At 35.7% G+C, this 15,251-nt stretch overlaps 2 protein-coding genes across 3 annotated transcripts; both read right to left on the reverse strand.

Moving 5' to 3' along the window:
- Window positions 1-2,489: 2,489 nt before the first annotated feature.
- On the reverse strand, window positions 2,490-6,408 carry LOC107818317 (putative glycosyltransferase At3g07620). Its single transcript, XM_016644311.2, has 2 exons — window positions 5,146-6,408; window positions 2,490-3,471 (listed from the first exon to the last, which is right to left on the reverse strand). The coding sequence occupies exons 1-2, from the start codon at window positions 6,096-6,098 to the stop codon at window positions 2,985-2,987; spliced, it is 1,440 nt and encodes a 479-aa protein (XP_016499797.1). The 5' UTR covers window positions 6,099-6,408; the 3' UTR covers window positions 2,490-2,984.
- A 1,512-nt stretch (window positions 6,409-7,920) lies between these two features.
- On the reverse strand, window positions 7,921-13,409 carry LOC107818301 (uncharacterized). Of its 2 annotated transcripts, none has more exons than XM_016644293.2 (15): window positions 13,075-13,409; window positions 11,961-12,254; window positions 11,779-11,858; window positions 10,934-11,034; window positions 10,675-10,797; window positions 10,475-10,544; window positions 10,288-10,374; window positions 10,105-10,170; window positions 9,922-10,014; window positions 9,789-9,845; window positions 9,556-9,684; window positions 9,367-9,457; window positions 9,092-9,180; window positions 8,769-8,962; window positions 7,921-8,343 (listed from the first exon to the last, which is right to left on the reverse strand). In XM_016644293.2, the coding sequence occupies exons 2-15, from the start codon at window positions 12,181-12,183 to the stop codon at window positions 8,238-8,240; spliced, it is 1,509 nt and encodes a 502-aa protein (XP_016499779.1). In that variant the 5' UTR covers window positions 12,184-12,254; window positions 13,075-13,409; the 3' UTR covers window positions 7,921-8,237. The 2 variants fall into 2 exon arrangements, with proteins under 2 accessions (XP_016499779.1, XP_016499786.1); XM_016644300.2 differs by having other exon boundaries at window positions 11,961-12,220; window positions 13,075-13,373.
- Between the last annotated feature and the right edge of the window lie 1,842 nt (window positions 13,410-15,251).

Raw genomic sequence — 15,251 nt, forward strand, 5'->3', positions numbered from 1 at the left:
GTGATTTTTCATCAGGGGAGTAACTACACGCTGCACTCTTTTCCTTAACCAAGGTTTTGTCCCACTGGGTTTTCCTGGTAAGGTTTTTAATGAGGCAGCAAGCAATGCATATTATAAATAACTATGTACATCCCAATATTTTTTTGTAAGTTTTTAATGAGGCACATTATCTTACATGGACATCCAAGGGGGAGTGTTATGAATAGTCTGTACATTGGATACTACTTTGGATACTACATTGGATACTACATTGAATGCTACATTGGATGCTCATGTTGTGAATAACTTAAAGATTAAATTTCCTATTTTATGTCCATCATCTTTACTTTTTATGCCTATAAAAAGCCATGTAATTGCAATGAAAAATTACACCAAAGTGAAAGAAGAAAACACTTCTCCATTCTCTCTATCTCTTCTTGTTTACATTTTATTGCATTGCTTTTATTTTATAACATGTCGGAATATTTTGGGAATATTTTAATTAAAGCGTCGTCAGTTGGGCAAAAGATAGTGAAAGTCGTGGTATTAGGAGAAGAAGAAATAAGATGATTTAAGGTATTTTCAAGAATAATTGACATTGAAACATAGTCTTTCTCGAATAATGTATTTGTAAGGATGGAATTAAATGAAGAAATTGAGGTTGAAAGGTTAAAGAAATTATAAACGAAGAGAATAATTAATAATTTGGTAATTGTTGTTTTTGATGCCATTGGAGATATTATTTAAGGCAAGCTTAATTTGCAAAGTTATAATCTAATTTAGCCCTTATATATAAGTTTTTTCATTTAACCTAAACCTAGTTGAACTAAGATTTGTTATTTCCTTACCCCAACTATACTTTTGATGATTTAACAAAATAAAATCCTTTACTTATTGAATACCTATCAAACTTGGAAATCTTGATTGGTTAGTTGGGCGGCAAACTTTAGTTTGTTATTTATTTAAAAGAATACTTCACGCAATAAGTTAGAAAATTTCAATAGTAATAGAACTTATAGGGTAACCTTCATGCGGAGGGCTATCCGGACCCATAACACGTTTTAGTTATTATATTTATAATTAAATATTATATATTTAATGGGTTTAGTAATACAAATACAGATTCTAAGCAAAAGAAAGAGATCAAAGAAAAAAATTATGGGTTTGAAAAGTACATGTTACCTCATGCACGTGGTTTCAAGAAAAAATTGGTGAAAATCTTTGGACAAAATATAAAATTGATCGGTCGACTGAAATTAATTGTATTTGCTATCCAAAAAACCCAAAAAAAATATAATTTTTGTACATAATAAGCATATAAACAAAAAATATACATTATGTCAGCTATTATTTTTGGGAGTGGTGAAAAATATATATTCCTCAAAACTTTTCTTGTAAAATAATGGTGTTAATTACTTTCTCACAAAATGGACAAAGAAAGAGATATTGATAAAAAACCCCACTATCTCGGAAAATTTTATTTTGTGTCTCATACAACTGACACTAGTTGTATGGGGCAATTTTTATGTTTTACAGTTTTGTGGACCCAAATTTTTGTGGACCCAGAAGTGTAAGATTGAAGTCCACAAATTTGTGAGACAAAAGGAGCCTCATACAACTAGGGTAAGTTGTATGAGACACAAAATAAAACTTCTTCACTATCTCTTGCTGAAGTATATTAATTTGGTAGCAAATTTTAATACTCCATCCGTTCACTTTTACTTGGCACGTTTTGACTTTTCAGGTCTTTTAAGAAATAATAAATGAAGTGCATAATTTATCATGATACGCATATTGATTCATATTTTATTGGATTTGAGAAAATAATTTGAAATGAGTAATAAATACTGTGGATATAACAAGAAAAAAAATATTTGTCTTCTCTTAATATACGCAAAGTGACAGATAAAAATAAAAATCTTTTTTTAGTATACATGTCAAGTAAAAGTGAACAGAAGGAGTAATAAGTGGTGAGAGAGGGTGAGCACAATTAATATGGGGTAAAGAACTTTCATAATCCGACAGTCAATTAATGCCTGTCACACCAAAGAATTTTACTATTTTTTCACTTTGATTTCATCAAAGAATTTTCTATTATTTTATCACTTCAATTTCATCCTTTTTTTTTTTTTTTAAGAACTATCAATATATATCTTGAAAAATATATGGATGAAGCATAATATTTTTTTGCTAGCCAAATCAATAGAGCTACTAGATAACAGGAATTAGCTAGGAACTTCATCGCTAAAAGCATCCTAGCTAGTGATAATCACTCGCTAATTCCATTAGCAAGGGAATTTTACTGTTTAGCTACGAAATTTGTCCGCCCTTATTCCTGTTTTTCAAGTAGTAATATAGTAATCAAGATAATAGATAATCTTGTGAAGGTATCAAAGCTTTCTAGCCCTTACATTACATTTTCAAAAGATCACTTTTGCAATAATCTTGATATATAAATGAACAATAACAGCTTTTTGAGAACTCAAAATAATGCAGAAATACATCATAGATTCCTTGCCAATGATACATTCTTCTGCCATTGGAACTCTAAAGATTAGTTGCATACTTTTGCATGTTACAAATGCACAATCTATGCTAAAGGCACATCCGACTCTTCAAAAATGTTGTCGGGTGCGTATCAGGTCCTCCAGAAATAGTACTTTTTTTTTTGGAGGATCCGACACAGATGAGGCAGCGTTTTTGAAGAGTCCGAACAACATATGATCATGGAACATGAATAAAAAATTACAAACGCCATCCCCATAAGCACACCCCGACCCTAATTCTAAAATAGCTGCATTTGCAAAATACAACAATAACAACTACTTCAACTACGCCACAATTCCAACAAAGTTGGCGTCGGCTTTATGACTCTTCATGACTATATCGCTCCATTTAAGCTCATCGTAGATGACATCTGCCAAAATCACTTAACGTAATCATAAGATGAGAAAACACGCCCATCGACATAAATGAGATCAGATACTGGCTACATATAAGTAGTATCACCAAGCGACTCGATGTAATCCCCTTCTGAGCCAAAGTTGGTAAACTGTCATATGAAAGGAATCATAATTTTTAGGGCTACTATACCATGCAAAGTGCTTTCTCACAATGCCTAAGTTCTTATACATGTTGAGGTACATCTGTTTAGGCACGGAGAGCAATATCTTCTTCAGGTGCGGAATATCTTTTTCATTAACGATAATTGAGAACTTGCTCCAATCTAATATGTTCGCTAATGGAAGATCATAGTAGTTTGAAATCAGTACAGGGACGCAGCCGTGCTGAATAGCATCACTGACTCTAGCTGTATTCACCTCGTAACCTTTGACATGTAGGCAGTATCTACTTCTCCGAAATCCTTCCTTGTAAGGGAAAGATGAACTCCCCGAGAATATATCGAAGGAGCTATCGTTCTTCCACAGCTCCAATAAATCTCGTCTTGCAAGAGAATTTTGGACACGGCCAGCAAAGAAGACAAGCTTGTATCTGCCAAAAAGAATAAAACAAGTCATAAGCACAAAGGTGCAGAACACAAGCTTAAAAGAAAATCAGTATTCACAGCACTAAATTCAGAACTCCAATATACTCCGTAGCTTGGATCTTTATGTCCAAAACAGATACAGTTGAACTCATGTGAGACATCTGGGCTATGGGCCCGTAAACTAGGAAATATTGCCGATAAGAATCATCTCAGCCATTTGCATTGCATTTCTACAGGTTTTTGATTATACGGAGGGTGGAATACAATAATAAACAGCATTTGACAAGGACAATTTAGTAATCGGACAGCTCAACCAGTGAAGAGAGAGTGTTCGGCTGAATGTAGCTAGACAGCAGGCTGGTGACAACGTAATTAAGAGATCAGGTGAGGCTTAAACATAAAAAAATGTAATTTAAAACAAGAACAAAACCAAATACTAATGGTACACTATGCGGAGAATTCTTGTTGCTAAACAAGGAAAAAGTACTTGTTGCTAAACCATTGAACTCTATGGAAGAATCCGAGGATAGGGGAGAAACGGTATTGGCTAGGGGAAGGTAATGTGTATATACATTTTAGAACAGCTTCTTTTATCCTTTTCGTGTTAACTGAGTTGGACTAACCCATAATATCTGTGATCTACCTCATCTTTTAAGCTCCATTTCTAAGAACAGGTGCTGGCATCTCCTGGTATATTTAGCTTTTCATATTCTTTAAATAAAGAATCCAAGCGTTTTGGAGGACCAAATTATCCTATCCAAAATGCAGCAACGAGTACAAAGGGCATAAAAAGAACCTCTAATGAAGCATGAATGTATGTGTCTTTGATCAACTAGTTTTTAAAGATTAGGTGGATTCTCAATAAAGACGGCAAATCTTGTCATTTAGGTTAAGTGGATTCTCAATAAAGCCGCCACTATTCCAACAAGCCAAGCTCAACTTGCATATATGTCAAGGTCCTTACTGAAAGCAGTTGCAGTTTACTCCTAACACTAATAGTTTGATATCAGCAAGAATTAGCAAAGTTTCTGCGTTTGTCTACCAACAGCTACAGGGGACACAGTTGGAAAAGCCAGACAAAGATTTTCTAATGCCAAAGTTTTGTTCTTGTAGGCAATGGCAGCACCAATTCAGCTAAAAGGAATAGATTAATCAGTTACCAGTCGAAACAAGATGACGTGATTCAACATCCCACTAACCATAAAGCACGCAGCATCGCCTTCACAGACTATACTTCACCTATACTTCTCAAGCAAATATAATGTATCAGAGAAAATCAATCCACTAGGCACACAAATTGAGTATAGGCTAAAAAGGGCACACAAATCGAGTATATGCTAAAAAGGCAGCCCGGTGCACAAAGCATCCTGCGTTCAAGGCTTCAAGCAGGGTCCGGGAAGGGTCGCACCCCAAGGGGTGTGATGTAGTCAACCTACCCTAATGCAAACATTAGTGGCTGCTTCCACGGCTTGAACTCGTGACCTATAGGTCTCACAGAAATAACTTTACCATCGCTTCAAGGCTCCACCTCAAATTCAGTAAAGACTAATGAAAGATAAAATGTCCAATGCAGACCTTAATAAAAGCAGTCTACAAAAGAGCTTTACACCAACAACAAGCAGTATAAAAATCACTTATCAACAGAAATTACAAGACAATGCAGTTAAGTGACACCATACCTCGCATCTGGAGGGTTCAACACTTCCTCGTGTTGGCGAGGCCAAACTTGGGGCAACCCAATGTCTTTGTGGGCAACGTATAGCCTTTGAAAGTAGTTTGACGAGCAAGTAACCTGAATTGCGTTATGATGCAGTTCTTGATGCTTAGAAGCAGCGGCTCGACCAATAGAATGACAGTACACATAAAAATGATCAGCACCACCAGACGCATTCCAAAATCTGAACTCTGATCTAACTCTATCAGTATAACCAGCAACAAAATCTTCAATCGCGGCTGCAGAATGCACGCGAGGATGATTTCGCATAACGTTAATAGAAAAAGGCATATAGTAAAAATGAGCCTCTTTTGGATTCTGATTAACTAAAGAACTACCCAAAAGTGCAATCTTGAACATGTGCTCACTAAAGTAATTTCCCAATTTAGGATCAAAGGGATTTGTAAGGGGCAAAAAAATGCTTGAAAAAGGTGAAGATTTGTTACTCATAAAAGCATCAGGATACACAAATATCTTAAGGGTTTTCACCATTTCTTCATAATCAGCAGCAAATAACTCCCAATTATAATAAGGACTATTATTAATTAACACATTTTGACCTTCACTAGACCAATTTTTTTGCTTTTTTGGTTCAAGATTCTTCACTAATACTTCCTCTTGACCATTAAACTGAACAAAATTTCCATTTTTATGTATAGAACTATTACTTATTAACACATTTTCACCTTCACTAGACCAATTTTGCAGCTTTTTTAGTTCAAGATTCTTTACTAATACTTCCTCTTGACCATTAAACTGAACAAAAATTCCATTTTTATGTGTCAAATCTTTCATTTTTGTTTGTACCATTAGTAATAATCCTACCATTATAACTACAATTAACATTACAGAAAAGGGTCTAAGAAAAACCCAAAATCTGAAAAGTTTATAACTTTGATTTAAAGAATAGAAAATCATAACTTTATTCACAGAAATAAATCAAGAAACTTATCTGGGTAAGCTTAAAAATCCTTTCTTTTCTCAACCCCACTTGAGAAAAAAAACACAAGATCCTTCTTTAGCTGCATATATGATTTTTTTTTTTTTTTTGGTTTTGTGTATAAATTGTGTTGGAAAGACATTTAATGACTTTTTACTCAAGGAATTGTTCAAATAGAAATGTAGGACTAATGGTTGAGTTAAGCAGGCGGCAAAATTTTAATATGATTTAAGAATGTTAACGTGTACAACATAGATATGATAAATAATCTTGAAAATAACGTAGGAGATCTCGAAAATGTCAGCAAAAGAATTAGGATAAATGGCATTTTGGAGTAAACTCAACTTTGGAGTATATCCTTATGTGTCTTTTATTTTATTATTTCTTCTATTTCAGTTTATACATTATAATTTAATTGAGCACGAAATTTAAGAATTTTTTTTAATCTTAAATACAACAACAACATAGTGTATTTCCACTAGTGACGTCTGGGTGGGGAGGGTAGAGTATACGCAGACTTTACCCCTGCCTTCATAAAGGTAGAGACACTGTTTCCAGTATACCTCAGCTCAGGAAAGGTAAAAGGACAACAACAAGCATACCAATTGAAAAATCGAAGCAAAAATACAAAACTAACAGTAGGTACTGTAATCAGAAAGCCAAAACGTAAGCAACAAGTAATAGCAGAAGTCAAGGGATACGACAATACACAGACAGGATAACGCTCGGCTACCTATTCTAATCCTTTACCTTTATTCTCAACCTCTATACCGTCCTATCCATGGTCATGTTCTCAGTAAGTTGGTGTAGCAATGCATATCTCTTGCCTAATCACCTCTCCCCTATACTTCTTCGGTCTGCCTCCACCTCTCCTTGGGACCCCCAAGGCCAACCTCTCGCACCACCTCATCGAAGCATTTATGTCTCTCCTCATCACATGCCCGAACTATCTAAGTCTCATCTCCGCATCTTGTCCTCCATATGGGCCACGCCCAACTTGTCCCGAATAACTTTATTTCCAATTCTAGTCCGCAGTCACTACCCTTCAGGCGCGTACTGAATAACTTATTCGTTGTATAATAGCTCGCAAATCACACATAAAATATAAACTGCACTAGGGTGAAAATTTCTTTTTAAATTTAGAAAGTAAGGTAGTACGACATATCCACTATAATTATTCACATTCGCCAAACTTACTTACTCGTGTCTCATGCCAATCTTCCGACCATTTCAGTATATTTGGCCAATGCTATAGGCCATTAGGCCTCATTTATTAGGTGTTTCACTTAATTAATACTGAACTAGTTGGAACAGTAAGGGTAAATCTGAAAAATTACTTCTTTGTTATTCTAAAATATCAAAAATATTCTGAAACAAATCAAGTTTGCTAAATAGATTAATATTTGAAATTGGAATAATAAAAAAAAAATATCACAACTACAAACCATAATGGTCTCCAAAATAGGACATGGATCTCCAACAAAATCATTAGGTATTTGATGTAAAAACTGAACGCTTCGAGGTCGTTTGGTACATAGGTTAAGGTCCACAAAGATAGTAATTCCGAGATAAAATTTAGGTATTATCTAATCCCAGGACAATTTTTACACTAAAATGGTAATCCCATGAAATATTCACCCCATGGGATATCATGGGATATTCCACCGTTGTACCAAACGATCCCTTTATAGTATAGATTAACTCGTGATATTTTGAGCGTAGAATCAGCTACTAATACTTGCACTAGGGTAGGACCTGAATCCTGCATGAATGCAGGATGTTTTGTGCACCGGATTGTCCTTTTTATGTTTCACCTGGTGAGCCACCTCTGGCTTTATATAAAAGTAACATTGTTCAAGTACATCAGTGTTTTTCAACAGCAGAAATGTTTTTCAGATGCCATTCTTATTTCAAGATGTTGGCTCAATAAGCTAAGTAATTACAAATAATCAAGATTATTCTCTAGTCCAACTAAAGAATTACTACCATATATCACACTTATGCATCTCATTTCCACTCAAAACTTGAATCAACTTCACTTTTATGATATGCTATTGCACAATTTTACAGGCAAGAATGGATCCCTGAGTTGGGAAAAATGTATGGATTCCTATCAATTATGCCGCCATTGCATTTTCTGCACGATTTCCGGCTTGAAGCTGCTTCTTGGCCAACATTTCAGCGTGTTGTTCTAAGTATTCTTTGCTGTTTATCTCAGTCAACCTGCATTACATGGAAATATTTGACATTGTTTCAGGTTATTGAACAATTTAGTAGAAAGTAACAAGTGAATGCGAACGAAAGCTGAAACCACGAGTTAATTTCACATATGGTCATTGAACATTACCTACTATAACATTACAACAACAAGAAGCCCAATATAGTCCCTAGGGTCTGGGGACGGTAGATAGTATGTAGACCTTATCTCTATAGTGAATGTAGAGAGGTTGTTTCCAGTAGACCCTCGGCACGAGAATTTACCTACTATAACATTATATTAAGATAATTGTACTTTACCCAACTACTACAGTAAATTCACAAAACTGCGCCTACTATAACAGTAAAGTTGGATTGAGTGGGTAGATTAGAAAAGCACTCTGACTTGCAAAATCATTATTTAGCCGAAAAAATAAGGTGAAGCAATTTACCTACTAATGGTACGATCTTTTGCAAAACCCAATTCATTGTCCACACAAAGGTCAAAGTCGTCGTTCTTCCTTGACCTTGAAGATGTTCTAGGTGCCATGTGTTGGGCATCGGATATTGTCACAATTCTTTCGAAAAGTTCAACTGGAGTTCCCTCGGCTGTGCATAAAAGTCGAGCTCTATTTTCATATATTACCTGATAAGAAAATCAAAGAGGGAACAATCACTTATCCATAAAGATGAGATGTGATCCCGAAACACTACATGTACTTATAATTATATAATTTAAGAAGTGATCAAACTAATCAAGAAGAAGAGAACGCACATCGACCAAGGTCACAAAACGGTATGCTGCAGTTTTATTGTGAAGCCCAACAATCGGTACGCCTTCTAGAGCCAGCGTATGAAAGTTTTCTGGTTACACATAAAACAAAAGATCAGTAAAAAAAAAAGTCTGAGAAATGGTTAACTGTGTTCAACCGAAGTGTGCTATCACGAAACTCCAAACTCATGATTGTAACCATATATTGCAAAGAGCAGCTAAATTAAAGCAAACAAACAAGAAACGACAAGACCAAAAAACAGCCACAAATCACTTACTACATAGTCCAAAATAGTCTGCTGCACCAAGAGGCCGGTCGCAGAGTTCCTCAAATGAAAAATATGCACATCCATTAGCACCCAATGGAACCTAAGCTTAGAGAAAAAAACACACAATTTAAGTCCAGTAAGTCGTAAGACCTTTTTACATCGTCAAATCAAATGCACGGCTAACTTTAGTCAACAAACCTGTAATTTCCTTCCCATGACAACTTCAACCTCTTGTGGAACCGGTTGAGCATCCCCAACTAGCATTTGGAAATGCTTTTTAATAAGGCTCGACAGATCTTTTCCAATAAAGTAGAAGCCTTGTTCGGCCTAAAATTAAATTAAATAGGAAATAGAATTAAAACATGAGCATAGATTAGCAAGAACAGTAGAAATAACTGCCAGATAAACTTGTACAAAGTTGAATACTATACCGAAGTCAACTTCCTGTAGTCCACCGCTGAACCAATTTCACGTGCTACACATCTTTCCTGCATCAATATAGTTTCCCAAGTCATTAAGCCAATCAACATGGGCTGGGAATCGAAGTTGAGAATGTTTAAATACCTTTAAAGTAGCTATAAAAGGAAGGAAAAGGTCCCTCTGCAGTCCACCTTCGTAAAGGTTATCGGGAGCACGGTTTGAAGTAGCAACAAGAATCTGCATTAATATCGATGAAGGATCAATAGAAATAATACATAGGAGTTATAGGACTAAAAGACACAGTGTACGGAACAATGAATTACTCACAACGCCGTTGTTAAATAACTGTCTAAATAAGCGGTTCAGTATCAGTGCATCAGCCACATCAGTCACCTATATTAACAAGAGAAAACTTTCACGGACCTGAAATCTTCTCATAGAAGCTGAAAACAGTCAAACACAGTGAATAGAAGAAAGAAATGTTCCGAGTTCCATACTATACGGACATACCATGAATTCATCAAGACACAACAATATGGACTCGTCCGATATCTCTCCTGCCACAACTTCTAGGGGATCCGACACACCTTTGTGCTTCTGCAATTAAATAGATGGCACAACATTAAAATTCCTCATTTCACAGACCCCAGCATAATAAACAGATTGAAATTAAACAAAGTAAAGATTAGGTTCATACCTGCAATCGGCTGTGAACATTCAGCATGAAGTCATGGAAATGGATTCTCTTTTTCCTCCAACTGGCAGGCCTGACATAAAATGTCCATAGATTAAGATAATACATTTGTTTTTTCGGTTCTCGTATAAATGCAGATACAAACATCTGTATGTGGCACGATGAATCATCTCGTCTAACAGTAAGATAAGTTTGATACTTACAACTGGTCGAAGAACAGGTCCATTAACATAGTTTTGCCTGTCCCAACTCCCCCATAAAGATATAATCCTTTGACGGGGGCATATGTTGACTGTGGCATGAGACGAGACCATAACCATCTACTCCTGCAAATTTACCAGAGTGATGTGATGTATCAATACAATGCAACAGAAACAATCACGCTCCTAGTCAAATGTACATTTTGCCAATTTCAAGATATAAATGCACAATTCAAATTGTGGAAACTCAGTTGGTGTGTACCTCCCGGCTTTATCAGAAGAGGCATATTTGTCTAACCGGCAGTCTTCAGCTTTTTCGATAAGCTGATCATAAAGTCTTTGGAGTTCTTGCAATGTGCCTACCTACAAAATCATCGTCAGAATCTATTTTCAACAAGCAATAATGAGATAAAACTTCATATCAAATTTTACTAATCAACAAATCAGCTTCATTCTGATATAACTGAAAGTGAGTTTTGTAAAGTTTCAAGCCCCGTCAATTATCAGATCATTGGGAACCATATTTACCAACAGTAAATTACTGATATTAGGATACAAGAAATTCTTCAAATTTTAACACATTACCACTTCAATACCTCCAATAGATTTTGTGACTGATGCAACTAGACAGAATTTCTCAATATGAGCGAGTCATCACAAAGTGTAAAACGAGAATTACTACAATTCTTTTTTAAGGACTTATGAAGTTGTAGCAGTCTTTGACCTAAGTAATAGGCGGCCTCCACTCCTAGCCATTCATAAAATTGAGCTAATATGTGATCATGTGAGCACATTGATTCAACAGTCCTTTTTTCTTTTAAATCATTGATCTCATACCTATACGCAGGGGGAGTCTGCATTCACGATTAAGCCTACACCCGTCCACTCATTTCAAGCTTGAAGTAGAGTCATTCTTCCATACGGAATTTCCAACCAGAGTAGGAAGTAAGGAGGAATATGCATTATCTCTCCCTTCCTTTCCATTCATCCCCACCCTCACCACCATCACCACCACCATCCCCAAATTACAGGATGGATTGACAAACATACCGTTATCTAATCACAGAAAACAGAGTTATATTTCAGGACTAGAGTGTTGCTGCTTACCTGGCAAGCATCTCCATCCAATAGCTCACCCTCAGCAATTCGTCGTTCATATTCCACTAGAGGCCCTCCTCTGGTCTCCACTATAATCGAATCAATCAAAACAAAAACCAACAACAGTAAGAACTTATGCTTGAAACATACACAGAAAATACACAAAAAGAACTCATCATTAGACCGCATACCTCCATTAGTAACTGTAGCAACACCGGCAAACATGGCTCTCGACGACAAGTAATATGGTTGACTATGTCTAGTGATACCGCCATTGTAGGATAGTTTAAATAAACACCCACGACTTAAATCAGTCGAAAAATGATGTCTTCTTACAAGACTGTTAAACACATTATCTTTTCTATACCGGACAGCCGATCTAATTTGCCTCACAGACTGCAGAACTTTCCTCATGTTGATTCCAAAGGAAAAACTGCAACTTTATTCCTCCCTATCAACAAGTTCACTATCAAAAACACCAGTTTCTGAAAAACAAGCAAGTAGCAATAAATAATTAGTGGAATATATACCCACTTCTAACAAGACAAGACAAACAATTCTCCCACCATAAAAATTTGAACCATTGATAAAAATTTAATCCTTACATCCGTACTTATGAGTTGGAAAAAAGTATACCTTTTGACACTTAATTTAAATCTAAAACACAGTTGGAAAAGTAAATAAACCAACCAATAAAAGAACCCAAGGTAGACAAAGTACAGTATGACTTTATTCCAAGAATTTTATTAAGGCCAACTATTAACAACTACAACAACAAGTCCGGCATAATCCCACAAGTGGGGGTGTGTACGCATAACTTAGTCCAACCTTGAGAAGGTAGAGAGACTGTTTCGGGTAGATCCTCCGCTCAAGCAACTATTAACAACTACAACAATAAGCGCACTATAATCCCACAAGTGGAGTCGGGAGGGTAATGTGTACGCACAACTTACTCTTACCTTGAGAAGGTGGAGAAGTTGTTTCCGGTAGTCCCTCGGCTCAAGCAACTATTAACAACTACAAAAACAAGCGTAGTAGGAGGGTAATGTGTACGCACACCTTACCCCTGCCTTGAGAAAGGGGAGAGTTTGTTTTCGGTAGACCCTCGGCTCAAGCAACTATTAACAACTCAATTGTCTTAAATTCTAGAGAAGAATTCACTTAACTTGATCATAGCATCTATAGAAATCCCAAAAGAATAAATAAAGATCTAATCTTAGACAAAAATCAATAACTCTGCATTAAACAGTTAACAGGGCAAGAACAAAAAAATTAAAATTTCAAGAAAAGATTAAATGAATTTACCTTCTAAGCTAATTGAGCCAAAAACCCCAGAATTGGCAAAGAGCTGAATCTTCAAGAAAAAGTTAAATAAAAATCTGATCTTGAAACAATTAACAGCAACAAAAACACACACACACACACAATTCTGTGTGTGTAATTTCTAGAGATAGAATAGGATAAAGAAGAAGAAGAAGAAAAAGATTTAATTTTTCTAATATGGGTGTCTTAAGTTTTTATTCAAAAACCAAGAAATTAGAGAGTTTCAATTTTCAAGACCCTGTTTTTCTGGAAATTCCTAGGGAAAAACAACAAAAGAAAAATAACGAAAAAGAGAGAGAATATTAAGAGAAACTTCAAAAAGGGTAGCAGGGTATGGGACTTTTTACTAGGGGGTGGGGATAGGTAGGTGGGGTAAGAGGGGGGGTTGGGATTCTTCAATACTTTTTGAGCTTGTTTCGTTTTCTAATCTTGACAGGTTTTGGATTTCTGTATATGATGACAAAATTATCCTTAGTTGACTAGGAAAATGACTTGGTTTAGGTGTAAATATGTGTATTAGTTGAGGGTAATTGTGGTATTTTGAGATGCTAAACTGACACGTATTTGGGGAAAGTGCATTATGGAAGCTGAGTCAGCTGAACGTCACTGTAGTCTGTATGGGTCTTTTTTCTGGAAATTTCTAACTATAAGTACTACAACTACTAAATTTATACATGTGTCAATTTATATCTTAATTTAATAGTCGCTCCGGTTCACAATAAGCGACCAATTTACTTTTTTATTTTAATTCAAAATAAGTGTCCATTTATTTAATCAAGAAAAAATTCAATTTATTTTTTCAAAATTACCCTTATGTACGTATCCGTAAAACGTCATTTACTTCTCACATTTGAGAAGAGAAAAAAGTATTACTATAACTATGGTGCAACATTTAATGAAGGGTAGTTTAGTCACACTAACTATTTTCGTCTAAAATTTAGTATTTTCTTAATGGATGTGCCAAAAGTAAATTGATCACTTATTGTGGACCGGAAAAAGTAAATGGTAGTGTCCCGATAAACTTGCGCACCTTGCGATTATTTCATCCTATTTTTACTATCTCTAATTCACACAAATATCGATTAAATCTGTCTGTCCAGACTTACATAAATACACAAAAATATCAATTAAGGGAGCTTTGGCGCGATAATAAAATTGTTTCCGTGTGATTTATAAGTCATGCGTCTAAGCCGTGAAAGCAGATATTAATACTTATCTTAGAATAGGCTATTTATGTCACATCATTGGAGTGTGACAATTTTTCTGAATACTACGTGAATACAGAATATGGAATGCTTTATGCACCGAATTGCCGTTTCGTGTATTTCGCACTTCACAAATGTACGAATCATAAAATTCTCTGCAAAAAAAAGCAGTAAAGTAGGAATCCTCTTATTCACGTGCATATTGCTTTCCAAAATGGGGTTAAATCACTAAGGGTGTATTGTGGGTCGGGCCTAGTCCGGGACCGGCTTGGGTTCACGTGCCAAACGGGCCAAAGGGTCCAAATGGGTCGGTTTAAATGGGCCGCTCTCTAGTGGTGCAAAAGCCCATAGCGGGCCGGCCCTGACCAAATAGCCCGTGAGCCCCGAATCGTTTAGCCCGAGACCGGCAGGCGGGCCTGGGCCGGTTCAACTGGGCCCCAACAGCTATTTTTAAAAAAAAAAAATTAAAAATGGCCAACGGTCAGATTTTTAAAATCTAGCCTTTGGCCTTCAATTTTCAGCCGTTTGGAACTTTAAAAAATAGTCATTTGGCCCCCAAACTTTTTATTACACTTTTTCTCTATTCTCAACTATAGAATCCCCTCATTCTTTTATTTTTACTCACAAATTCATCAATCTCTCTCAATCTCTCTCTAATTTTCTTCTATAATTGCTTACTTTATTATTGCAATTTCGTGAAAAATTGTGAAGTTGGTGAATTGAAGTATTCAAGTCTTCAACGATATTCAATTTTCAAGAAGTTGTTCGTCAATTCGGTAAACTCGTTCCAACTCTTAAGTTTTAATATTATAGTTTTGTTTGTTTTATTTAGTATAATTATAATTAATATGGACTTTTCTTTGAAAAAAATATTTGGTGGTAAGGAAAAATCTAAAATTGGTGAATCTAGTCGCCAAGCTACTACTCTTCCCCCGGCTCCCCGACCCAGACTTG

The sequence above is a fragment of the Nicotiana tabacum genome, chromosome 9 (genome assembly GCF_000715075.1).
Source record: "Nicotiana tabacum cultivar K326 chromosome 9, ASM71507v2, whole genome shotgun sequence".
Lineage (NCBI taxonomy): Eukaryota > Viridiplantae > Streptophyta > Magnoliopsida > Solanales > Solanaceae > Nicotiana > Nicotiana tabacum.